The sequence below is a fragment of the Poecilia reticulata genome, chromosome 11 (assembly GCF_904066995.2).
Source record: "Poecilia reticulata chromosome 11, P_reticulata-male-v2, whole genome shotgun sequence".
In the NCBI taxonomy this organism is placed as follows: Eukaryota; Metazoa; Chordata; class Actinopteri; order Cyprinodontiformes; family Poeciliidae; genus Poecilia; species Poecilia reticulata.
The window spans coordinates 15,956,154-15,981,591 of record NC_088840.1 but is presented as its reverse complement, the minus strand read 5'-3'; the positions used below and the strand labels follow the sequence as shown (position 1 = coordinate 15,981,591).

The 25,438-nt window shown below is 38.7% G+C and overlaps 1 protein-coding gene across 9 annotated transcripts in view; it reads left to right on the top strand.

Moving 5' to 3' along the window:
* The window catches only part of LOC103472465 (CUB and sushi domain-containing protein 3-like), a 393,820-nt gene that overhangs the window by 289,139 nt on the left and 79,243 nt on the right, over positions 1-25,438 (top strand). For all 9 annotated transcript variants that reach the window (XR_014089825.1, XM_081612755.1, XM_017307525.2 and 6 more), the window contains 15 exons: positions 462-656; positions 2,871-3,009; positions 3,402-3,589; positions 3,895-4,083; positions 10,157-10,273; positions 10,604-10,819; positions 11,623-11,811; positions 14,903-15,003; positions 15,124-15,192; positions 15,364-15,520; positions 17,764-17,955; positions 22,851-22,977; positions 23,693-23,895; positions 24,794-24,985; positions 25,234-25,372. Coding sequence is in view for 8 of the 9 variants with exons in the window: in XM_081612755.1 (XP_081468881.1) it covers positions 462-656; positions 2,871-3,009; positions 3,402-3,589; positions 3,895-4,083; positions 10,157-10,273; positions 10,604-10,819; positions 11,623-11,811; positions 14,903-15,003; positions 15,124-15,192; positions 15,364-15,520; positions 17,764-17,955; positions 22,851-22,977; positions 23,693-23,895; positions 24,794-24,985; positions 25,234-25,372 (2,413 nt within the window). In the remaining variant the exon portion in view is untranslated. The remainder of the gene's footprint in view (positions 1-461; positions 657-2,870; positions 3,010-3,401; positions 3,590-3,894; positions 4,084-10,156; positions 10,274-10,603; positions 10,820-11,622; positions 11,812-14,902; positions 15,004-15,123; positions 15,193-15,363; positions 15,521-17,763; positions 17,956-22,850; positions 22,978-23,692; positions 23,896-24,793; positions 24,986-25,233; positions 25,373-25,438) is intronic.

Here is a 25,438-nt window from a genome sequence, read left to right as displayed (position 1 = left end):
TTTAAAAATAAAAAAATAAATCATGGAAATGATGCAGCAAAATTTCATGCGTGGGTAATGCATGAAAGATGGCAAAAAAGAAAATTAAATGAAATCGCAAATCAAAGAAGACTGAAGCAGAAGTTATGAGGGAAGAAAATATGGACTTTTGCTAGCAGTCAGTTATTGGAGTATCAGAAACAATCAGCAGAAGTGTAACAAGAAAGGAAATGAACAAAGAAAGAACAAAAGATTGAATCTGTCATTTTCCAATGAATATTTATGATGGGGCTTTTGAAATGCCATCAAAACAAAGACAAACATTGAAATTGTAAAATTACTTTTCCTACATATTTATATATATATATATATATATATATATATATATTTTTTTTTTTTTTTTTTTTTTTTTTTCCTAATCTCAAAAATATTGTATACATGTCTTCTTGTAATTATGATTTTTTTTAAATGTACATTTACAGCGTTTGGCCACAATGAGTGTCCGGATCCTGGTATTCCCATCAACGCTCGTCGCTTTGGAGACAGCTTCCAGCTCGGCAGCTCCATCTCTGTGGTGTGTGAGGACGGTTTCATTAAAACCCAGGGAACCGAGACCATCTCCTGTCAGCTAGAACGGGGAAAAGTCATGTGGAGTGGGCCCATTCCTAAATGCGAAGGTAAATAACGGCAAGATTGCTGGCTAAGCTATTATATAAGGACCACTATGTCATCCAAGATATCATTATGCACTACTTCCCTATACTTCTTTGCTGTCGAAAAGAAGCATAAAACAGAAGGAAGTTACATGAGGAGTGTCAGTTCCTATAGCTCGCAAACGCCTTCATACCCTGTGAACTTTTTCCAGTATCTGACACATTAAAATTGACCAAACTCTTGAGTGAAAGATCAGCACAAACGAGCACTTAATTGTGAAGTAGAAGGAAAAGGATACATGGCTTTTAAGTTATGGTATCCATTTGCAATCTGGTCCCCTGAGTCAGTACTTTTCCACTGACCTCTTTGAAGGATTTAAAACCCAAAACATCTTTGGGGATCTTTATTGGCTTTAGAGTTGCAAAATATTTAAATGTTCTTTGAATGAGCAGTGGAACATAATTTTTTAATTGCTTCCTGAGATTACCATTTTTAATCTCAGGAAAAAACAAAAATCTTGGTCATATTTTTAGATATGCTTTGATCTAAATAATGCAGATGCCTCTTTAGCTCTGGGCTTATGATTGTTGTTTTGCTACAAGGTGAACCTTCACCCCACCCTTAAGTTTTATGCAGCCTCCAACAGATTTTCTTCCAGGATTGGCCTATATTTAGCTTAATCTTTCAGTCATCAACACCGACCAGCTTCCCTGCTCCTGCTGAAGATAAGCATCCTCACAGCATGATGCTGGGAGGTATTGTGTTGTTCGGGGGGGGATTTTAATGTTAGCTCTCTACTATATACAGCATATAGTTCAAACAATAGTAATCTCGTCTGACCAGAGCTGCTTCTTCCACATGTTTGCCGTGTCACCTACTGCAAACTACAAACAAGACGTTGTGTATGGCTTTTTTCCCCCACTTTATCAGAATAGCTGGATTTTTGTTGTGCACATATTTGTCCTGTTGACAGATTCTTTCATCTGAGCAAAGGATCTCAGGAATTACTCCAGAGTTCCTATAGTTCATTTAGCTGCCTCGATTAATAATACACAGCAACTGTATTTTAACTGAGAATATGCTGCACACTGATTAACTTTTTTTTTATGAATCAAGTGACATCTGGAGGCGGTTTGGTTATACTGTACTTTATTCTGGGGAGTCAGCAAAAAAGAGAGCTAAATACAAATGCACACTGTTCAATATTAAGTCAGGACATGTCCCTTGTAGCTGCTGTTTATAGAAACTTCCATTTTGTATAAATGAGTCTTGGCAATATTGCTCCAGGTTGTAAAGACTCATGCTATTCTTGTCATTGCAAATTTTCTCATTCAATTTTTACAAACCTAAATAAATTGGCTTCACACATTGAGTTAAACTTTAATAAGAACATGTTTAACATGCTACACTGCTATTGGATTACAGCATATTCATTTGAATTGAAATGAACTCTTCCTGATTCCCGAATAAGACAGTTTTGAAGTAATTCAAAATTATTCACAGCTATCATAATGATAATGGTTTTAGAAACTTTTATGTATTTAACTTTTCAGAATAAATCACAATGCACTTTACATATAAGCGGCACTATTACATTACACAGAGTGTGCAACTCATCTGCACACACTAAATGAAACATGAAATGAAACTCATACTGTCATGTGTAAGATTTGTAGTTTCATTACAGTTGGAAAACTTTTTTCTGCAAAATATTGTGATTTCTTTGCTCAAAAGGGAATCAAATTACATTAATAATTACATTACATGGGATCTTTTACACAACTAATAAGGCACTGAACCATCGAAACTAGCTAACAGTTCATGAAACGGATGCAGATCTTATATCCAAGTGAACAATACACTTAATTAATTCCATACTGCTGATGAAAAGTCAAAATCCTTACAAACTCTGCACAGTTGTTGCATACTTGATGAATCAACTGCAGCCAGTTCAGTAGCTTGTGATGTTACTGTAAATATGTTCAGAGAGCCGGTTTGGTGCTAACCAGTGCACCAGCCTCGAAGAAGATTGCATAAAGCAGTAATTGACTTGCCTGCCTTTCAGCCTCTGCTGGAAATGATTCACCAATCTAAGATGCATGTAAATCTTTCAGAATATGCATGTTGCTACTTCTCATACATTACTCATCAGACTGTACTTACATGTAGACCCAGATTATGCTTGAGTGTTCTCATTTTTCCTCTCTTCTCCTCCTCCTCTTCCTCCTCTCTTCCAGCGCCATGTGGCGGCCACTACTCTGCTCCGAGTGGGATCATTCTGTCTCCTGGGTGGCCCGGTTACTACAAAGACTCCCTCAGCTGCGAGTGGGTGATCGAAGCCGAGCCAGGGCGTTCCATCAAGATCACATTTGACAGGTGAGCCATAAAATTGTTTTGTTTTGCATATTACTTAAATCCCTCAGAGCAAAGCGCTTTTGACAGGCATGCGTTAACGAGAAGTTTATGAGGTTTTACAAAGAAAATGGGGATCTCTTTTATGCTATAGGCTGTAAAATTATGAGCGGCTGCTTGTTTATGAGAAGGCGGCGGTATATGTTTTATATTGCGCAATTATTTGAGCTCTAATCTGCATAGAGTGCACAAAACATTCCCTTAAATCAATATCTATTACTTTTAATATTTTTCACCCCTTTAATAAGTGGATATGACAACAGAAAGTCTAGAGAATTTTATTCTTGAAAGTTTTCATAAACTCATACCTGACGTTGAATTAATTGTCAGGGCAATCTAATGTTGTCCTCCTACAGGTTCCAGACAGAGTTGGGTTACGACTTCCTCGAGATCCATGACGGGCCGAACCTCCTATCGCCTCTGGTTGGCTCCTTTAATGGCACCCAGGTGCCCCAGTTCCTATTTAGCAGCAGCAACTTCCTTTATCTCCTGTTTACCACTGATAACAGCCGCTCCAACGTTGGCTTCAAAATACTCTACGAAAGTAAGTTGGAGAAAAATGCACTTTGTGTGCCTGAGCTGACTGGAAATAATGTTGTCCCTGCAGGTTCTTGGGGGGCGGGAGGGTGACCTACACACAATGTACTTTTGGAGATTATGCTTATAGTAAGCAAGCATTATGCGACAATAATACACCCAATTGTCTAACCGGTATAATCAGGACATCTATGGTTAATGTTTGTAGAAAAATAAATACAGTTTGTGGGCTTTTTTGAACAAATCAGCTAAACTGAATTTTGTTTGTTTTGTTTTCCTTCTTTCTTAAAAAAAACAAAAACATTTATTCAGGTGTTACAGTGGACAGCTATTCATGCCTTGATCCTGGTATTCCTGTCAATGGTATTCGATATGGACAAGATTTTTCCATCGGATCCACAGTTTCATTTGGCTGTGATTCAGGCTACAGACTCAGCCACGAAGAGCCGCTGGTGTGCGAAAAGAACCACTGGTGGAGCCACCCCTTACCAACTTGTGATGGTAAATCATTCCAAAGCACACCTTTTCAGGCACATACGGTTTGAAACCAGACATTTACAATTAAAAGTCAGGCTTAATTTAACCAAAATGATTTCAGTTTAGGATCTAAATCCAAGATTATGAGCGCTATCTATGTTCTTCAAATGCATGCTTTCCCTTCATCATCCTTGGACAATCTTCTTAGAATAGTTTACTGGAAATCTGATTGGTCCTTCTGGCAGAACTTGTTTAACTAGGATTTGTAGGTCACCTTGTCGACACATCTTTTCAGCCTATATTCACAGATTTGCTTTGAAACAAAGAACTGCATCAGAGCTTAGTGATGGTCACTGCAAATTATTGATTTTGTTACCCTTAAGGTAAAATACCCACAGGTGAAGACCAACCGTGATTTTTTTCTGCCACTTCATATGTCCTACTTTCTGTCGAACCACCACATTAGATGTCAATAAAAAGCATGAAAGGTTTGAATTTGTAATTTCCCAAAATGTGAAGAAGGGCTCTGAATGCTTTTGGAAGGCATACTGTCCAGTGCTGTGTCCAGGGCTGAACAATTTCCTTGTAAGGCAACATCTCTGCTCTGTTTTAACAAATGCGGTCTTCCTGTGATGTGCAGCAGCTGTGATGTGCTCATGCTCTGTGCTTTCATGGTTTGCAGCTGTTCAGCACACCCTCGCCTGTCAAGTTGACTTCTAAGACTTTAAAATCAGGGACCATCTCTTTCCTCTACTCTCCAGTCAAGCTGTCAAGCAAGTGCAACTCTGCAGTATGCTTGTGACTATCCTAGATAAAAGAAATCCCAGCTTTACGAGTTTTAGTTGCGAGCACTGGGATGTCAAGGTAACGTTGTTGATTGCTTTAGCAGCCACTAATACAATCAAACCACTTTCTGGTGGCGTATTAGACAAGATGGAGCGTTCGCTGGCTTTAATTGTGTTAGCCAAACAGAAGAAGAGCCCACATCATTCATTGTCTTCACCTGAGCAGCAAGCAACAGGCGCATTCTTGGACCGAGATGAGGATTACTTCTTTGCTTTTCTCATCCTGAACATCGCTGTCTCATGATGATAGTGTTATACTCTATGCTGGTGCCGCTCTGCTCAGGCTCATATGACTCGTAGGCGTCTTGCTGTCAGCTGCCTGCCTTTCGAGACTAATCAAACACCATAGATACCCTTGACTGAAAAACAAGATGCACGCAGTGAAACGGGAATGTTTGCCTTGACATTGGAGCCAAGGACAAGACGCTGCGCGCTTTCTTTGGAGCACACAAAAACTACAATCAGGGCTGTTTATTTGATAATATTCTCTTTAATCTGACAAAGGAAAAAAAAAAATTACTTGTTCCGGTTTTCAAAGATGACTTGCTTGGTGAAATAAATGATAAAAAATTGGCTAGAAGCTTTGATTGTTTTTTTTTTTTTTTGGCAAAATAATTTTGTTTACAATTTTAAAATGAGTGTGCCACTCGTATTTTGTGAGAAAAGTTATGCGTTATTCAACAGCAAAGTCACTACTTAAAGTGCGTATGCTTTGAATGTTGCCTTGCCTGCGATAATCTAAAGAAAAGATTAGACGTCGGCGTGCGCGCGCAGCCGTGAATGTGCACTTTAAGCGTGCGTATGCGCTTGTGGCTTCTTTATCCATGTGCGCCCTGTCACCTTCTCTCTTGTGTGAGCCGAGAACACAGGAAGGTTTGAGGTAAGGTTGACGAGAGCCTGTGTTGCCTGTCACCTCCTCTCTCTTCTCTCTCAAATCAGAAGCCTGAGGTGGGGGTTGGGGGGCACACGAGGAGGGTTGGGGAGGAGAGAAACCTGTCTTTCTCCTCGCCCGTCTCGCTCACTTCCAATCTCAGTGGTGCAGGAGAGGTGGGAGGAAAAGATGGATGCGTCACTGCAGCATCACTTTAGTGGCAGCCTGCATACTATGGCTTGGTGGCTCTTTCGCTTCGGAAACACTTTTAAATCCCACCGTGTTACTAGGAGTGGTTTATCTCTGAGAATATAGTTTTGAGCACAATATCCTGCATACCATTAAATGTATAGTGCCTTGAAAAACTATTTATACCTTTACTCATGTTACAACAAAAAACAGAAACTAAGAGTGAGCATCACGACCATGCATCTTCCTGTGGGAAATGCGAGGTGGTCAGAGTTGAGGGGAAGTTGACTGTGACAAAAGATCACATTTGAGCAGTACAATAACCCTCAACATACAACCAGAGCTGCGGCATTTTCAAATCAATACATACTTATGTGTTGGAACTGGTCAATTACAATCCAGATCTAAGTGCAATTATGAATGTGACCGAAGACTTTCTACAGCTGGTGTTATTACATAATCAGCATCTCAGAATAAGAAGTTCTTTACTCTTTCATTTGCTTGCTCTTTTATTTTGAGTTTCTCCATCTTTGAAGCAGTTTTGGTTTGTTGTAGGTGTTTTTTTTTGGGGGGGGGGGGGGGGGTGGAAAACAACTAAATGCAAATCATTTTGGCTTCAATACATTTTTGGTGATGCAGTTTCCTTGCCATCTTCTTTGTGAAAAGTGGTAAAATGAAAGTTAATGCAGCTGAAATGCACCATGCTCCCTGCCATAAGCAGGATTTGTCGCTGCCAAACTAACACCGCACATCACCCTGAGGACACCGCACCCACTCCTAAACAATAAGGTGGCAGCATCATGCTTTGAGGAAACTTTTCTTTAACACAGGGAAGTAAGTAGGCGTCTATTTAGGATTAATTTCAGCAGAGGCAACACATAAAACAATAATAACTACAATTATATTCGCAGGGCATCTAAATTAAGACTATTAGTAGGCTTTTTAAATCAATATTGAAACTTGGAGATACAGACAAACCTATATAACTCAACTGTGAAATGGTAGGAGCTATATACAGGCTAACATTGATGTAAATGTGTTACATGTGAAACAAGACTATGCTAAAAATGTTGTTTAATGAAGTGCAAATGTGGCTGAATTCAACTACAGGACCTCATTTTGGGGAATTTTATTACTAAAATATTTTGAAAACTATCTACTACTTCCCATCTACTTCGTAAAGTGCTACTTAGTTCTGGTATATTATATCAAATTCCAATAAAAAGCTTGAATTTTTTTTTGTTATGAAACATAGTATGGAAATGTTCAAGAAATATGCTCACTGTTAAAAGGCTCTGTATGCAATCTGTTGATACAAATAACCGCTGAGCAATTGAAGCTGTATTTATTGATGCACTAAATTTGTGAAAAACATCAACACAGAGAATCAAATGAGCCCTAAAAAGTCCCGCTGAAAGCAAATGTTGCTTGTGATGTACATTTGCAGAGACGAAAGTGAGTCACATTTACTCGACTGATGAAAGTCTGTGAATAAATTTGAAAAGGAAAGTGATGAGATGATCCCACCAGCCGAACAGAATCTTTGAAAGAAGTGAGAAATTCGGAACTGAACTTTTTCCATGAATGGTTTATCAGTTGGACTTTCCTTAAACTGGGATACGTTAGGCATCACATCAAATATGTAGAAGCTCCAAATAATATCAGTCAAATATTTGAATGAGTCAAATTTGGGGAACTCCTCATTTAACCTCATCAAGTTATTCTCAGTATTTGAGAATGAAGGAGAAAGAATGAGAGTTAAAGGTGAAGAATGTAAAGATAGGGCTGTATTTCTGATTTTGCTCATAGCTCAGTACTTAAAGTAAAAAGCTTCTTAGCAGTAAAGAAATATTAAGATTTCTGTGTGTGCATGTGTGTAAGTTCATTCTTGCTATGTATTTGTTTAGTTTGGAAATGTTCTCACTCCTCACCACTGGTTTTGCAGATTCTGTTCAAACCACAGCAGTTAAATGTGAACACCCTGACACCCTGCAGTGGTTTGAGCTTACTTTCACTCCCTTGTTGACCTGTTGCACTTGTTGCAGCAGCGCACGGCAAACCAAAAGAAGGATAAGCAGATTTAAATGTTGGTTTCCCTTGCCAAATTTGGTGGTTTTATTCTCAAAGCATGACCAGTACATTCTTAAATGTCAAGGAAACTTCAGCAGAACATTCAGACCTGACCTCGCAGCAGCTTTTCACCCGATGCACTTTAGCTGTAATGCTATGGCATTTTGTCGCTTTATTGTAAAACAATTTTGCTCCTCCTTCCAACATTTAGTATGAAATCCCAGCTCAAGGGAGCGGAACGGAAGTAGCTGGCGACATACAGTTTGCACACCTTAAAATGCACAGAATGAGGCAGACGCAATTTTCCAAGGTTTTCAGACCTGATATCTGTGCAAGCGCAGCTGTCACCCTGTATTATAATGTTCATGCGCTGAAACGCTCTTGAGTTTTGTGCTGAAACCACGCTGTTTGGTTTCAAATGGTTAACATCTGTTCTGTCAATGAAGTAAAGACCTGAAAATTAACACACACACAAAAAAAAGTGAAAATAACCTTGGGAAGCAATTTTGACCAAGTGTTTATATCTTATACCTTGAAAACGAGCTAAGTAACTCATACAAGCAGATTTAAAATCTTTACATCAGCACAAACACTTCCAGTCCAGATGGTCACCTTCTAACAATGGAGCTTTGTATTTCAAATATTAACTTCAGTTGTGTTTCCCCACACACTCCCTCGCATACCTTAACAAGTTCACTGCATATGTCTCATTTGTTTGATGAGCATGAGTTAGGTGTTTTGTACAGAGGCAGACGCAACAACGAAGAACAAAGAATACATATTTTATCAATGCTGGACACAATAAAAGAAGCACTGAGCTTTAAATTGTGTTAAGTCACTGCTCGGACCTTCAAGGTCTATATTTAATTGTAAACAAACTGTTTATACATCACTTGTTAGGAGCTTGCATAGATTTGCTTTTCAGTTTCCCTAGAACACTGTTTGTCTTCATCTGGCTTCAAGCTGTGTGTTTGTAGCTTGGGGATGTTGTTTCGGACCAATGAAGGTCAACAATAGAGGATACTAACAACAATAGCGTAGATGCTTCTGTTGCATTATCTCACAAAGGAGAACTTCCTCATTAAGAAGAAACAAAACAACATCATCAACATCACAAAGGTCTACAGTTTTTTTTTTTTCAAAACTGGTTTTAAGGCAAGTTGAATTTTAAACATTGGGCCTCCAACTTATTAGTGAGGCTGGGTGGAGTTAGTTCACGATAGCCGCTGATTGACAGATCATTCATCAACTGCCTGTCAAGTTTAAAAAGACAAGCATTTTAAAATTCAAATAATTTAATCACTTTGTTCATTAAAATACTGAAAAAGCATCATAATAAAGATGGATAACGATGTACATTCATATTTTTAAGGAGCCAACACATCTGGCATATGTGATTGGAATGAACACTGATCGTTTTAGCTGGTTAGTTTCATTTCAAACCCTTGAAGCCCATCTCAAGGTGTGACTTCGCTTATGTGGCTTCCCACCCTGAGTGCCATAGTTTTGGGGGCGTCACAAACACCTATATTCAGGTAAAAAAATTATGTGTATTTACTAACTAGGTACGGCTATGTGAATGTTTGTATCATGGAAGCAATCATGATACAGGGCTCTATTATCACCACAACTTCCATTGCTTGGAGCAAGATTGTTTTTTTTATTGCAATAGTTTACTTTTATCTCAAAATTTAAAATAATAGGAGCTTTATACTTATCTTTCATTATCATATTTACCCTCATACAGAAACATAATGATCACGTCTTCTTTTAATCTAGGGCCATGCCACAATTGTATTTTCAAATAAGTCATAATATTTTATATACTAATGTTCAAATAGACACCGATTTAAAGTGTGCAACTTTACTCACAGCTCTTGGATTATGTCTTCCTCTGTGGCTCCCTGTCTCTTTCCGTCTGCCTGGCCGGAAGCAGCCATGTGTCAGTATTTGTGTGCGTATGCCTCATAGAGGTGGTATTAAAGGTCCACAGGGAAACATTATCTGTTTTAGCAATCAACAATCTGATGCTAACCCTCTCCCTGCCTCCCGTCCCCTGTCTCTGCTCATCTCTCCCCACCTCTGCCCCTCTCTCCCACACTGTCTCTCTCAATCTATCCAGCACTGTGCGGCGGGGATGTCAGGGGCCCCTGGGGAACCATCCTCAGTCCCGGCTTTCCAGACAGCTACCCTTCATCTCTCAACTGTACCTGGACGGTTGAAGTCAGCCATGGGAAAGGCAAGCGAGCTGCAAAGATCCCCACTTCCTAATAGATAGAGACAGACTGAAACAGTACAGTGTGACACGGCAAGCTCAGTGAATCCGGTTACTTTTGTGCCTCGGCAACAAACCTGCATTGCAAGCGTGCGTTTCTGCAAACTCGAGAGAGACGCTCCAGATTAACTTGTCTGGTGATGGTACTGCTTAGTTGCTCAACGGTATTTTGTTTAGTGAAAAATATTTGCAGGATTTGATTTATTTAGTAAAAAACACACTTCTGCTGATTAGAACTCAACATGCATGGTGCTGCTCTGCCTTCATATCCATCTGTTCTTCCGTTTCAAACAGGCGTCCAGTTTCAGTTCAACTCCTTTCATCTTGAGGACCAACATGACTACCTCTTGGTAACCGAGAACGGGAGCTTCCTGCAACCTCTGGCTCGGCTGACCGGCAATGAGTTGCCTAGCAACATCAATGCTGGTCTCTATGGCAACTTCAAAGCCCAGCTACGATTCATCTCTGATTTTTCTATCTCGTACGAGGGATTCAACATAACTTTCTCAGGTATTGTACTTCTTCGTGGATCAGTCTTAGTCGACTGCAGATAAATTAACAGGGTGTTTCTCTTGTCAGCAGTGGGAGCTCCGTTAATACAAGATTGATTGTCTCTGAATCACATCCTATAAGAATATAAAAGTTACATCAAAATTTCACCCAAACCTTAGAATAAGTATAAATGTGTTTGGAGACAATGGAGATTAAATACTGTCAAAATCACACTTGTGCAACACACTGTAAAACATGTCATTGCTTAAAAGTTTCAATTTATCAACATGTTCCTTCAGGTCAACAGTTAGGAGTTAAGAGACAGGGAAGTTCAACGTTACATCTTCCCCTCATAAAAAAAAACATCCATAGTCGGATTACCCTTTTAAGCGTTTCCATCTCTCCTGTACAGGAGCTCATGAATCTCACTCCATGTTGTGGGATGTTTTATAGTCTCCCAGATGGCGTGCACTGATAGTCAGAATGTAACACATGGGAGGTGTCACAAGAGATTTGATTCAAACCTGCTAAAACAAATAAATCAAATACATTATTTTGCGAAACACACACTAAGAAAGCTCAATGGATAAAACACAGCAAAGGCCGACAAGTTGTTAGCTAATTGTTCATATGCTTAGATAAGAGAATTGGAATATGTGTTTTTATTAGTTGTTTTTCACAACCTATTACTTCAGTTGTTATGCACCAGTAGTGAGACAGAAGATCTGGTGATGATCTGGTTGTTACAGCTTTGAGAATGGCTTTATTAGTTCTGCTTTATTAGATTTTCATGTGTTTTCATGTATTTGAATTTTCAACAGAATACACTTTGGAGCCATGTGAGGACCCTGGGATGCCCAGGTTCGGCCGGAGAAATGGCTACAGTTTTGGGGTCGGAGACACTTTGTCCTTCTCCTGCAACTTAGGGTACCGCCTGGAGGGGGCACCAGAGTTGATCTGTCTAGGTGGAGGGCGTAGAATGTGGAGTGCTCCTTTACCAAGATGTGTTGGTATGCAATTATATAACTGTGTGTCCGATGTTATGTGTTGGTGTGTCCTATGGATTTGTATTACCACTGCAATTGATGAATTGATGAATTATGTTCTCAAACTGCTGAAAGAAAATGTCCAGTTATCAGTAAATCTACATCTAACTATATATAATAAAACAAAAACAAACAGAGGTTTGTAAGTATGCTTGTCAAAGTCTGGACTTAAAATCTGATTGAGATTGAGGCATGGCTGGCATTAAATAGGCTGTTTGCAAAGATTCTCCACTGTAGCTGAATTAAAGCGATTCAGCAGAGTTTTATATATTGTTAAACTTAGAGATAGCTCTATGTGTTTTAGAATTGTAAAATTAACAAAAAAATCAGCTGAATGTGACAGCGATCATGCTGGCTTCCATTGGGGTTATTGTTTTGAAATAAGGGAATAGCCTCACAATTTCTCCCAGACCACCAGGGAATTCTTGCCCCCTGCTCCTTGAAGGATTGTATGACTCTAATCCAAAGTATGAACACCATGAACCTGAAACCTCAGGGCAAATAAGGAACGCATAAAATGGGATTTGATTTGGGTGCACATGTAGCGATGAGGGGGATTTGACACCGCCTGCTGCCACACACTCCCACAAGAGGTGTTGTTCTCGCATGGAAAAGTGGAGAAAAATCCAGGCACAGAGATCCGGGCTTAGTGCACACCATGCGGTAATTGAGATTACATGTTAGATCATTTCACACCACAATCCTATTTCCAGCTACGCATCGTATTTGCAGTGGTGGTGTGTATGTCTTAGGTTCTTTGTCATCAGTGTGACAAGACTGATAATGCAAAGTGAGGTTTTTTTCTTTGTAGCATGCTGCAGCTTTCTATATTTAGTATGTTGGGTATGTTGTGTTGCATTGCTACGTGACATGTTGGCGCTGGAGGTGAATATCAGCAGATGTTAAAGATTAAATCACCTACAATATGCTGGTTTTTTTGATACGTTAACTCCTATACATACATTCTCTTAGTTACGTTCTATATTATGTTCTCTTTTTAAAGATGTTTAAAGTTCATTCCAAAGAAATTTTGTTTATGCTGAAAATTTTTCACTTTTGAATCAAGTTCATATAAATCTGGCTTGCCCTGCACTTAGTTAGCCCCTTACTATTCAGTGCACCAATCAGAACCGAATGGGTTATGTTGAATGAAGTATTTAAAGGCCAGGATTTATAGGCATAGTTTATTATTTTTTAAATGGAAGACTTACTTTCCATATTACACCCAGTTATCTCTGCCCAGTTGTCTCTAAAATCTCCAAAACTTTCCAAACATTGCTAGATCATAGATAAAATAAAAAATACATTTCTAGGGTGAAAGATTTATTCTACTGTTGCATTTTACACACTTTCCATGGGTGTTTTTAGTTTTTTCACTAGATGCTACTTTATATTCACTATCTACATTATTTACTTTGAGCTATTGGAGGTTTCTGCACGTCCACCGTCAGTTTCAGTAATAAAGTAGTGGGTGCAGTGCTCTATTTAGATCAGCATGCCTAATAATTTTAACCTGGACTCAGCACTTTGTTTGAACAATATGTGGAATAAAGTTAGAAAGACACATAAAATCCAAAATGTGTGTTTTTCACTCACCAGCTCATCATTGATAATCTAAGACTCTGTGGCCTGAAGTTAGCATACGAGTCGATCTGTTGCTAGGATATCACTGTATTAGAAAACTTTTTAATCTTGCGCTTCCGTCTCATCACCAAACATGAGGTTTGTTTTGACTTTGAACTGTAACCTGAACTTAAACGTTCCTTAGGTCAGTCAGCCTACATGTGCAATTTGGAGGTGTAGCTTCTCTACAAGCTAAGAACCTTGTCCAAGTGCAAGCCCAGCACGTAGGAATCTTAGCACTGCATTTGCAGATTTAGATATCGTAGAGTGTTTATCTCAGCAGCTTAGTTAGATTCTGTTGATTGCAGTCAGAGCAGTGAAGTGATGCAGTTTGCACACCAGCTGCACTGCCAAGAGCAGAATAAGTCCGTTAAGTTACTTAGTGTTGCCAGCCAAAGGCGTAATTAGGTTTTAGCTCTGGCATAGAACAACTCCTCAAACTCTCTGATGAAAAATCTGCCCTGGTTTGCGTGGGACATGTCAGAGATGAGGTACCATTGCTCGCTCCTCCAGTCTTGGAACTCTCACACTCCATCAGTTGAAGTGGGGGAGCACTCTGAATTCTTGATGTACCCCAAAAGACCTCTTCTGAGAGTCTAAAGAGACCACCAATGTTCTGAATGTTTCAATTTTTGTTTGTTCCAATCAACGTTCCAGTTTTTAAAGTCGTGATGCAATCATAATTCGGTGCGAAAAGGGGCTTAAATAATGCACTTTGCATACCATGGCTGGTACTCAGGTTATCTGAGTTTAAATGGGTCTATATTTTTATGCAGCAGTGCCTAAAACAATTTGGATGGGTAACAAAGAGGTTTTTTTCTTTTAAAATGAATTGAGAATAAAATACAAAGGGGAAAAAAACTGAACAAGAGTTATAACATAGCAGCAAAGGAGAAGGGTGGAATGAAATAGGGGCAAATAAAGGGGGCACTGGTGATATAAAGTGGAAGTGAGGGACAAAGCGCAAGAACGAGGAAATTAAGAAGAAAAAAGAGAGAGGGTAAAGAGGTAATTTTCTAAATGGAAACTGTAGCGGGGTGATTTATTGATGATATGACAGCTGTAATAGGACTATTACACAAGTATAGACACAGAACAGTAGGGAAAGGGTGTAGGAGGGAGGGGTGCTGCTAAAAAAGAGAAGACAGAGGCAGGGACTTTGTGAATAGAGGGCAGATGAGAACAGTGCAGAGAGTGGAGTGTATTTAAGATAATTTCTGAACTTTGCACTGTCCAACAGAAATTGAGAGCTTGAAAGTTCAGATGTTTAAAAAGATTACTGAATTATTGTCATGCACACAGTTTATTACATTTCAGACAGATTGTTTTACATATATTTAAATAAAGTTCATATTTAGGTTCCCCAACAAAGCTGTGATATAAATAAAATTTTTCATATCATGTGCTCATTACATTTTCTCTTTGTCCTCAGCTGAGTGTGGTTCTTCAGTCATAAATAACGAAGGCATCCTCTTGTCTCCAAACTACCCAATGAACTACGATAACAATCACGAGTGCATCTACAGCATCCAGGTAAAGTTGAAATCTATATCAAGTGTTGTAGAATTTAATAGCCATTTTTGAGGCATGTTGAATGCATGTTGCCTGTGCTGCTTCTCGGTTGACCTCATCTGTATTCCATGTTGACTCAAGGTGCAAGCTGGGAAAGGCATCAACATCTCAGCGAGAACATTTCATCTGGCCCAGGGCGATATTCTCAAGGTAAATGCACTCACACACATACATTAAGGACTGTCTGGATCATTATACCTATCTGGTATCTGTGTCCATTGCCTAAAGTAAATCATTAAAAATGAAATCAAGCCATAGATTTTTCTTTTTTTCTTTTAATGCATGTTTCATAACAAGAGCATTGCTCTCTTATTTGTATAGATTTATGATGGCAAAGACAACACTGCTCAAGTTCTTGGCGCATTCACTGGCTCTTCCATGTTGGGCCTGACTCTGATTTCCACATCAAACCACCTCTGGCTGGAATTTTACAGTGATGCTGAAGACACTGGAGAAGGATTTAAACTGGTTTACTCAAGTAAGTTCAATATAAGTGAGGTTTATCACCTCAGTGCATATTTTGGAATACTTCTATAGAGCCTTGCAAAGGCTTTCATACTTTGTCAACCTGCACCTGCACACTTCAATGTGTGTTATTGTTTTTTTATGTGATAAACCAGCACAATATATTGTGTTACTGTTGAGAAAGGAAAACCATGCAGGATTTTCATGCGTCACGGTGTGCTTTTTTTCTTTCTTCAGCGTCTCTGAGTCAGTACTTTTAAGAAACACTTTTTTGCTGCAATTACATCTGCATGCCTTTGATCTTTGCAAATCTACAGACTCTGCAAATAGCTCAAAATCAGTCGGAACAGATTAAAAGCATCTGTGAACGTCTTCCCACCTTTGCTAAGTTGACCAGTCAAACACATGAACATGCTCTCATATAAACCATTTCACTCTAGCTCCGGTTATATGTGCAGGATTGCTCTCCTGGTAGGTGGTTAACCTTTACCTGCCACAAATCTCTTGCAGCCTGTAACATGTTTTTGTAAAGAATTATCATGAATTTCCTATAATTCTGCCTCTTAGTCTAGTCATGTCTTTAAATGTTTGCTTCCTTTTTCCTGGTAAAAAAAACAACAACAAAAAACAACAACAATAAAAAAAACCACAGAAAATTGTGTTGTGAAACATGAAAAACTTGAGATTTTGTTTTGTGCTTAAACCTGCCTTAAATTTCACATCACACACAGCAGTCCTTTATTTACTAATTCTGGGATTCTCGAAGACCATTGGTTACATCTTATTTGTCGAAGTGTTGAAATACATAATCATGTATAATTTTTTTTCCACTTCATGATACCACACTAAATTCTGTTGGCCTCTCACACACATCAACCACGCAAGTTCAATCTAGTTTGTGGTTGCAATGTGTCAAAATGTGAACAAAGTTCAATGGATGTTATTTTCACAAGCCACTGTATTTTCTTAACAAAAGGACAATCTACCTAGAGTAAACTTGTGAAATGCAAACAGTAATACATGCAGCTTGATCAGAGAGCTAATGTTTTGTTCTGATGAGGTATCAGAAAATTGCTAAATTTCTGATCTTTCATGCTGCCCTAAATCAGATTATGACATTCTAAACATTTATTTGCCTAACAGAGCTCGCTAAACAAGACATTGAAAGAACACTCTGTAAAACCAAATAATTATCAGAAATTAGCCTAATTTTATCACAAAACCCATTGGAGCCGAGATGTCACCGTGGGATACAGCAGCGTGCACGCATTTGACAGCACCCTCTTATTTCCACAATTTGATCTATAAACTCTACATAATAAAGCTGAGTCATACAAAATGTTTTCATAGCACAGTAGTTATTTGAGGCCGTATTGTCTTTATGCTGATTGAGTAGCATGAAACAACGCGCATTCGCTGTTCTCATGCTTTTTCCAACATTGTTTTAGTATATCAAACAAAAGGATATTAATCTTAAGAGCTGTGCGCCAACATTTTCTTCTTGTGTTTTGACTCTGAGCTTGAATGTGTTTTATGTAAGTCTGAAACGGAGAATGAAAGATGTAATCCAGTACAACTCTGGAGACGCACTTCAATAAATAATTCATGGTCTTTTGTTTTCTTTCAAATATTGTAACAAATAAAATTTGAGATGGGCGGCCGTTCACTCCCAAGATGATGACAGATGTGCTTGTGCTGTTAACTTGGAAAAGAAAAAAAAAAAAGGACCGCTTTCCAAATGGCCGTGTTTGAGGATCTAGACATGCACCTGCATTACTCTGCCAAGAGAAAGCTCAAATGCTGGCGCGCCCTGTCTTCTGGGTAATGTCATAGATCAAATCCCTGTTATGGTCTTGTAAGGATATTTATAAATCTATTCAAATCCCACGCTGTAAAACTGTGCACTAACTGCATGTTCTGAATATTACCATGGCAACTGAGCTCAGACAGACTGTGAAAAACAACCTTAAATTGGATAAGGTGTATACATGCTCCAGTATCACTCCTAATAATGGTACGTCTCATGTCTATGTATCTTTTTTAGGCTTTTCAAATAAATTGGGATGAGAGCTTAACAGAATATAATATAATATAAGGAAGCTTGAAAACAGAATAGTTGAGTGAGATGAATATTTATAGAACCCTGCTGTGGATCTGCATAGAACCGGGTCTGGTTCGCTTGTGTCGGCCCTCCATGTCCTGTTTACGAGCATTTTGAACTGTCAGCATTGTCAGGATCTGTTTCCTTCCTCCCAGGTTTTGAGCTGTCTCATTGTGAGGACCCAGGTGTGCCTCAGTTTGGATTCAAAGTCAACGACCAAGGCCATTTCTCTGGGAGCAGCATCACATACAGATGTGAGCCCGGTTACACTCTGCACGGGGCTTCGACACTCAAGTGTATGACGGGTGAAAGGAGAGCCTGGGATAACCCTCTGCCGTCCTGCATAGGTATGTTCTTGTTACATTATGTCTTTTACACACTGAACGACTAACAAAGTTACCTCCTATCCCCACAGTCAAGCCGAGTGATTTGGTGTCCCAATTGTTATTGTGGTGTGGCGGAAAGTTATCCTACAGTCTGAGATATTTGGAGGGAACGTTACATGAAAGTTATTAAAAATTTTCTTGAAAATCTTTCAAGCCATGTGGAGAACTCCGTCTTCAACGGGAAGGATCAATAAGTAACAAGTTATTTGCGTTATATATTTTGGGAATATTTAAAGAATGATGCAGCAGAGTGACTTGGTGTTTCAAATATCCCCTTTGGTCAATAATGTTTGTACACAGTCCTGTCTCCTTGGTAGCTAAACTCCAATACTGTCCACTGAGCTCCAATTGTCCCCACCACTTGGGCTCTAGGAAATTAGCATTCAGGTTCTCCTCCATAACATAGGATTTTTTTTTTATGTCATTGAAGATGAACAAAATCTCCATCAAAAACAAAGCGTTTTTTTTTTTTTTGTGGAACCAGAATAAACTTTGGCTGGAGCAAGTAAGGCAGCCACTGTTCTTCTACCAGTCCTTATGGCATGTGTTAACCAGCATGTTTGTTAACACCAGTATGAATGAATCATATTGTGACCTGCAGTGCATTAGACATGAACATCACAAGAAACTGTTCTAAGATGAGTTGTAAATTTTAACTTTTAGCAAGTTTCCTAACTCTCCATCTCTTGTCACAATTTGCCAATATTTTCACACAGGTATTCTAAGCAAAATGTTGAATGTTGGTAAATGGTGTGATTCCTCAGTAAAATTAATAATTACATCATCACTGATTAGTGTCCTGTACTCTGAATTACCGCATTTTCCACACTATAAAGCGCACTGGATTGCAAGGCGCACCTTCAATGAATGGCCTATTATAAACTTTTTTTATATCTATGGTGTACCGCATTATAAGGCGCATAGAATAGATGCTTCAGTTTGGGTTGAAAATTTGTTCCGTACTCTATTATTACACATCCACATTTGTAAAGAAATGGTCCCCGAGTGCTTTATATAGTAGGCTGCCCCAGTCGTTGTTTCACTCACGGTGTTGGTGTTACGATATTGTGCCCAACTGCTTTCTGGGTAACACAGACCAACCGACACGCTGCCACCAGTCTCTGTCTCTCTTCCCCCGCCCCTCCGCCCTCCCTGGCTTTAAATGTATTATCAAACTTTATTAACAAACCAGCGTTCTGACAACTATCCCAGCATGCACCACGTTCTTCTTCTTCTATGGGGGAAAATGAAGTCGGCGGCTGCTTACCGTAGTTGCTAGACCTGTTGTGGCTCAATATTGGTCCATATATAAGGCGCACCTGATTATAAGGTGCACTGTCGGCTTTTGAGAAAATTGAAGGTTTTTATGTGCGCCTTATAGTGCGGAAAATACGGTACCTTGTCAAGCAAGTCTGTGTTGTAGAAACAGATAAGCAGCCCAAACATGGGGGGCAACTTATTAACAAGGAAATTTCATGATGGCACAAAGCTGTTCAAACTGCAATTAAAGTAAAAAAAAAAAAAGCTGGCCCTCCAGCTTCATAAAGACTCTGGAGGTACAAGACACTTTCCGCCTGCTACAAAATGAACCATTGCAAAAGCTGCAAGAGTTCAAACTTTAAGTCTCTTCATTAAAAGTCTTGCCGTTTTTCCACCATCAAATGTCCATCATATAAATGCAGACCTCTCCAATCATTAAGTTTTCATCCATCTTAATGCAGATGGAGGTCACAACCCTGAGAAATCAAAACTTTAAAGGATGAATGGAGTAAAAGACTGAAGAAATATTCCATGCACTTAAACAAACCCTTTTTATGCAGCTAGTTGAGAGGGATGATGTGGTCAAAAGCAACTGCAGTATATTGTGTGAACAAAAGTAATTTGTAATTAGAAAAATAATTCTTCTCATGATGGATGAATGTCCTTTAATCTGAAATGAGCATGCAGCAGGGTACACCAGAAATTCATTAATATGGTTTCTGACATGACATATTTGCATTGAAGGTGTTTCTGTTAAACTATATGATGTTTTTTGGGGTTTTTTCCTGCTGCGGTTTCTGCTGATTATACCAGCTGGATACTCTGACCCTTATGGATAACCACCTGCTTCTACGCACCATTTTTCTTTCCTTTTCTTCTGGCATAATCCCTATCAACATCTATTGATATCCCTGTTAAATGCTAATAATATATAGTAGATAATATAGTTTTAATAATCTGTTTTTTCTTTTGCTGCAGACTAATGTATCAAAGCACCTGCTATTTTATAGAAACAATAAAACACTGGGAGGAAACACCGATTGGAGTATTGAACATATCTATATAGGCAACTCTGTTTCACTGCCGTTTCAGTCATTCTCCCGGTATGCAAACGGATGAATCATTATCACACCACGGTCATAAATATTGACTGAAACAAATCAATAATGTTCTTTCACAAGCTTTACAGTCATTTTAGACCTCCAGAACTTTATGAAATCATATTAACGTGTCACAGTAATACAACCTGCGCAGGAAAATGAGTTCTCCATTTACTATAACGTTAAGTCAGCCATGTTGCAGTGGTAACCCAAAATAGACTTGTAATTCTTTTTATTTGCCACAGGAAAAGTACTGTTCAAAAGCTGCATACATTAGTTATTATACCTCTGATGTAAAATGGCCACTGCTGACAAAACATTAATATTACTAATACTACCAATAGTAGCATGCTAACAATAGTGTGATTTTGAGGACTTGCCGAATACATCCGCGCACAAATATTGCCCTATTATTTTTATGTGTTTATCTGATTTTCTTTTCTACATGATTGTTGTGAAAGTTGAACTGAAGTAGCATTTAAAACCACAAAGTCTTACTTAAGGAAAGGTCCTTTGTTGAAATTTCAAACTGTTTTTATTTCATTTAATCAAAGTCACTATGTAATGTTCAGAACAACATGCATTGAGAGAGCCGTCTTCTTAGTGTGTCTGCTAGTGTGTGAGGGGAGAGACCGATAAGCGGACCAGTTATCTGCTGGAGTCCTGTCTGGTCCGACCCAGCTGGTTTTATTTGTCAGGAGTCAGCTGATCTTCTGCATTTTCATGTCCTCTTTAACTCTCACTTAGAAAAGTATTCATATCTTTCGATAGGCATCTGGACTCCTCTTCTGAATAGTAAACTTCCTACCTCAACACATGCATCGGATGTGAGAATTTTAATTTCAGCGTGTCAAAAGACTCGAGTCTTAATTTGAGCTTGCACCTCAGAGACTTGGCTTGGACCTGCTCCTCTCCGACTTGAGATTTCGCTCGGACTTCGGGCAAAAATACTCGAGACTTATCTTGAACTTGCCCCTCGAAGATTCAATACTTGATTACAACTTGGGCTTCAAAGACTTGACACATAATCTAGACTCGGGGCAAAAGACCTGAGACTTGACTTGGAAATTGATGTGAACATCTCTGCTAACTATTTAGTATGAAGTAAAAATACAACATTAAAAGCAACCTAGAACCAAATGTTTCTGGCTCTCTTTTTTTTATTTTTTGCTGTCATGGTTAAACTATTAAGATATCTCCTTTCTTTTGGAGAGTAGATATCCAGAAGAGAGTAGATATTTTTAGAATTAGATATTCAATATATTGAGGGTTTTGTAAATTAAAAGTTGTAAAGTTACATGTTTAGAACTAGAAATCAGAATGTCGTCATTAAACTTCACGTTGGTGTTGTGGTGTTTACTCCCATTACATCCTGCTGATAAGTGTTTATGAGAATGCTAAGCATTTCGATTTGATACTCAAATAGTGCTTGAAATGCAAGAAAAATAAAAAGATCTTTAGTACTACAGTAACAGAAAACAACAAACAGTTGTAACAGAGTTTGAACAGATTAAAAATACACCACTACGCCCAAATAAATGCAAAGCTCATTCAAAGAGACTAACAAACTGGTTTCAACAGGCTTAGCAGTCAGCTCAATGTTTTCAAGATGTTCCTTCCTTTCAACTTTTTTGATTTGAAATTCAGCTTAATAAGTCTCTCTCCTTTTCACTATTAATAATGAAAGACTCATAAAAACCACTGGCTAAAATTCCCTGACTTTATACTTTAGCACTGACACACTGTGACCCCGTCTAACCGCTGGTCTTAATATTATATTTCTTATTATTACTCAAAGTTTTTCTTTCTTTACACCCCTTGGTTCTGCCTTTCTCCCCCTCCTTCTTTTGCATCCCCTCGCCGTGTCCTCTTGCCGTCCTAATGTAGTATATTGCTCCTATTACCCGAGATAATATATTCCAGTGATGAAGAGCCTGAGGGAGGAGAAACTTTCAGAGGGAGGAAAAGCAAGAGAGAGAGGATGAAGATTGTGAAAGTATATAACTGGAAGAGACAAAGTATAAAAAGAGGAATTATTTTAGTTATATAATGTGAGGTGATTTCTTCCGGGAGGAGTGCAAGATCAGCACTTTGTTCCTTCTTCCCCTTCTTCTCGCTTCCCCTCGTCATGTTCTGTTTGGAAAGAAAGAGTGGTGAGAAAGACAGCGAGAATCAGAGGCGAGGTGTCGGTTTCTTTTTTTTAATTACTTTTGCTCTTTGATGATCACTAAGCAGCCCCCTGAGCTCCACCTAGTCGGTGTGATTGTCTTGATAAACAAATACCACAGACAGATAAATGGTTGACTTGTCATACCTAATCAACACATTTAAATTTTGTTTTTACCAATTTAGCATTTGTAGGGCTTCGGTAGTGGGCGTGTAATGCTGTTTTTATGCAAATCTAAGTGTGATAAAAACATTATTTTTTTATAATGACTACAATGCAATGTCTCGTGTGTGCGTGTGCGTGTGTGTGTGTGTTTGTCTAACCTGCAGCTGAGTGTGGTGGTCGCTTTAAGGGTGAATCTTCAGGGAGGATTCTCTCTCCTGGATACCCTTTTCCATATGACAACAACCTTCGTTGCACTTGGACCATTGATGTGGATTCTGGTAATATTGTGAGGTAATGTGGGATTCTCTGCGGCTATGTCAGTAATTTCTACATGGCAGAGTCAGCCGACTGGTCAGCATTTGTTGCTAAAGCCTTCTAGGTGATTTTTCTTTAAGAACTACAAATAACCAGAAAATACTTATTTTCCTTCATAGACTAAACATCACCCTATGTGTGTGTGTGTTTGGTGCAGAGTTTATAAGCCTTTAACTTAACTTTGAGATTTCCTAGAGATTGCTAACATTTTCTAGTCCAGCATATTTCTTGACTGACAGCAGAGGGCTATTCAAAAGGATTTAAAAAAAAAAAGAACAGCTTCTTGTTATCTTTTGACATTCATATCCCTATTGTGGCAGCCTGAATGAACATGCAACAAAGCCTCATAGAACATATCAGATTTTGGCTTCCCAACTGGACGATAACTTATCAGGTTTGGTCAAGCGTAATATCGTCCAATTTTGGAACAGCCACCATTTTCTCTGTGCATCTCTAGCTTGTGTTTTTTCCTTTTCAAAAGTATTCCACATGGGTGTTCCCATTTAAAGAGTTGGCCATCTAAAACAGGAGCTCTGATTTATAAAATAAATGTTATAAAATTTTACAAAATATTTACAGATCTTTTGTCAATATGCAAATATCTAAAGCTGATTAGCCAACACTGAGTGCATGAAAAGTTCATATTGAAATATCTTAACCTTGATGATTTTTCTTCCCTTTTAAATGACAGCCTTCAGTTCTTGGCCTTTGACACGGAAGCCAGCCACGACATGCTGAAAGTTTGGGACGGCCCGCCTGAGAATGAAATGTCTCTGGCAGAGCTGAGTGGATCTTTGCTTCCAGAGGGAATCCATTCCACTCTAAACACAGTCACTGTCCAGTTTGAGACTGACTTTTACATCAGCAAGTCAGGGTTTGCCATTGAATTTTCCAGTAAGTAACACAACTTAGAAATCACTAAGAAAACATAACCATCAATCCATTTTGATTCTAAAACTTGTGTTGTTTTTCATACTGATCTGAATCATGTTTTTGTTGAATTGGTCTTATGGGTTTTTATTAAAACTAATAATGAAGAATGTATTATGTAGTTCATGATCTAGTACTCATTAATTTGAACCAAATTAAATAAAGTTTTTAGAATTTCTAAGGGAACTTTTTAAATCAATTTTAGGAAAAAAGAAAAGTAAATTACATTCTTAAGTACTGACCCCAAAGGAAGAATTTTGATTTTAAATTGTTTGTAGCCTAAGTGTCTCTGGTGAAAACAGAATCAGGACATTTTTTTATGTCATCAGTAGTAATTACATAACAGACAGAATAATTGAGTTTTTTCAGGCCCAATATGCGAATTAGGTTACACTTGCCATACAATATTTGTTTTATTCTTACTCAAAACTGAAATTTACAATGTCACTTTTAATCTGGCAAATGAGTCTTATTGGAATCCATATTTACATTTTTTGAATATCACTCTGGAATTGGGGCTCGGAAAAGGATACTGTCACATTTCCAGAACTGTTACCTAATACTCAGTTGCATAGCAGCTTATCATTTTGGGTGGGAGGCTTATAGCTGGGCATGGACTTTTCAGGCTATTTTAATCCATTTAGAAAAACTTTTTTGAGCATTGTTTAAAACATCAGATGTCGTGTAACAGAATTGTGTAATTAATTAATAATTAAGATTCAAGCACTAGGCATTTGTCCAATATTCATACACCTTTGCACACAAAGTTTGACCCTGATTTTTGTAATTGCTCTCTTTCTTTTTCTTTTGTTTTTTTCTTCTTCCATTGCCCACTTTGTCCCCGTCGCTCTCTTCTCTCCAGGCTCCGTAGCCACAGCCTGCAGGGACCCAGGTGTGCCAATGAACGGCACGCGCAGCGGAGACGGCCGTGAGCCGGGGGATTCGGTGTCCTTTCAGTGCGACCCTGGATACGAGCTCCAGGGAGACGACAAAATAACCTGCATACAAGTGGATAACAGATACTACTGGCAGCCCAGCCCGCCTGTCTGCATAGGTGAAAAGTTTAGCTGCAGCATACTCTGCGGGGACGTGAAACAGATGTACTGCATTCACACAGCTGGAGTTGTTCGGTTTCAGAAAATGACTCAAGGACACATCTGCCAGTGACTAAAAGAATGACTATAAAACCTGTGTCTATATTTAGACATAGAGATTTGTATATTCATCTCAATTATTATATGTAGTATGTGTGTGTTGCTTTACCTCTAATAAGATATAGTTTACATTGTGTTCTTATTACAGCACCTTGTGGGGGAAATCTGACTGGCTCCAATGGGTTCATCCTCTCTCCTAACTATCCACATCCCTACCCACACTCGAAGGACTGCGACTGGCTCATTGCTGTCAACTCAGATTACGTCTTGTCGCTGGCCTTCATCAGGTGACCTATAAACTGAATATCCAGCATTGGATATTGTCATATACGGCTTTTCAAAACTTCTCAATC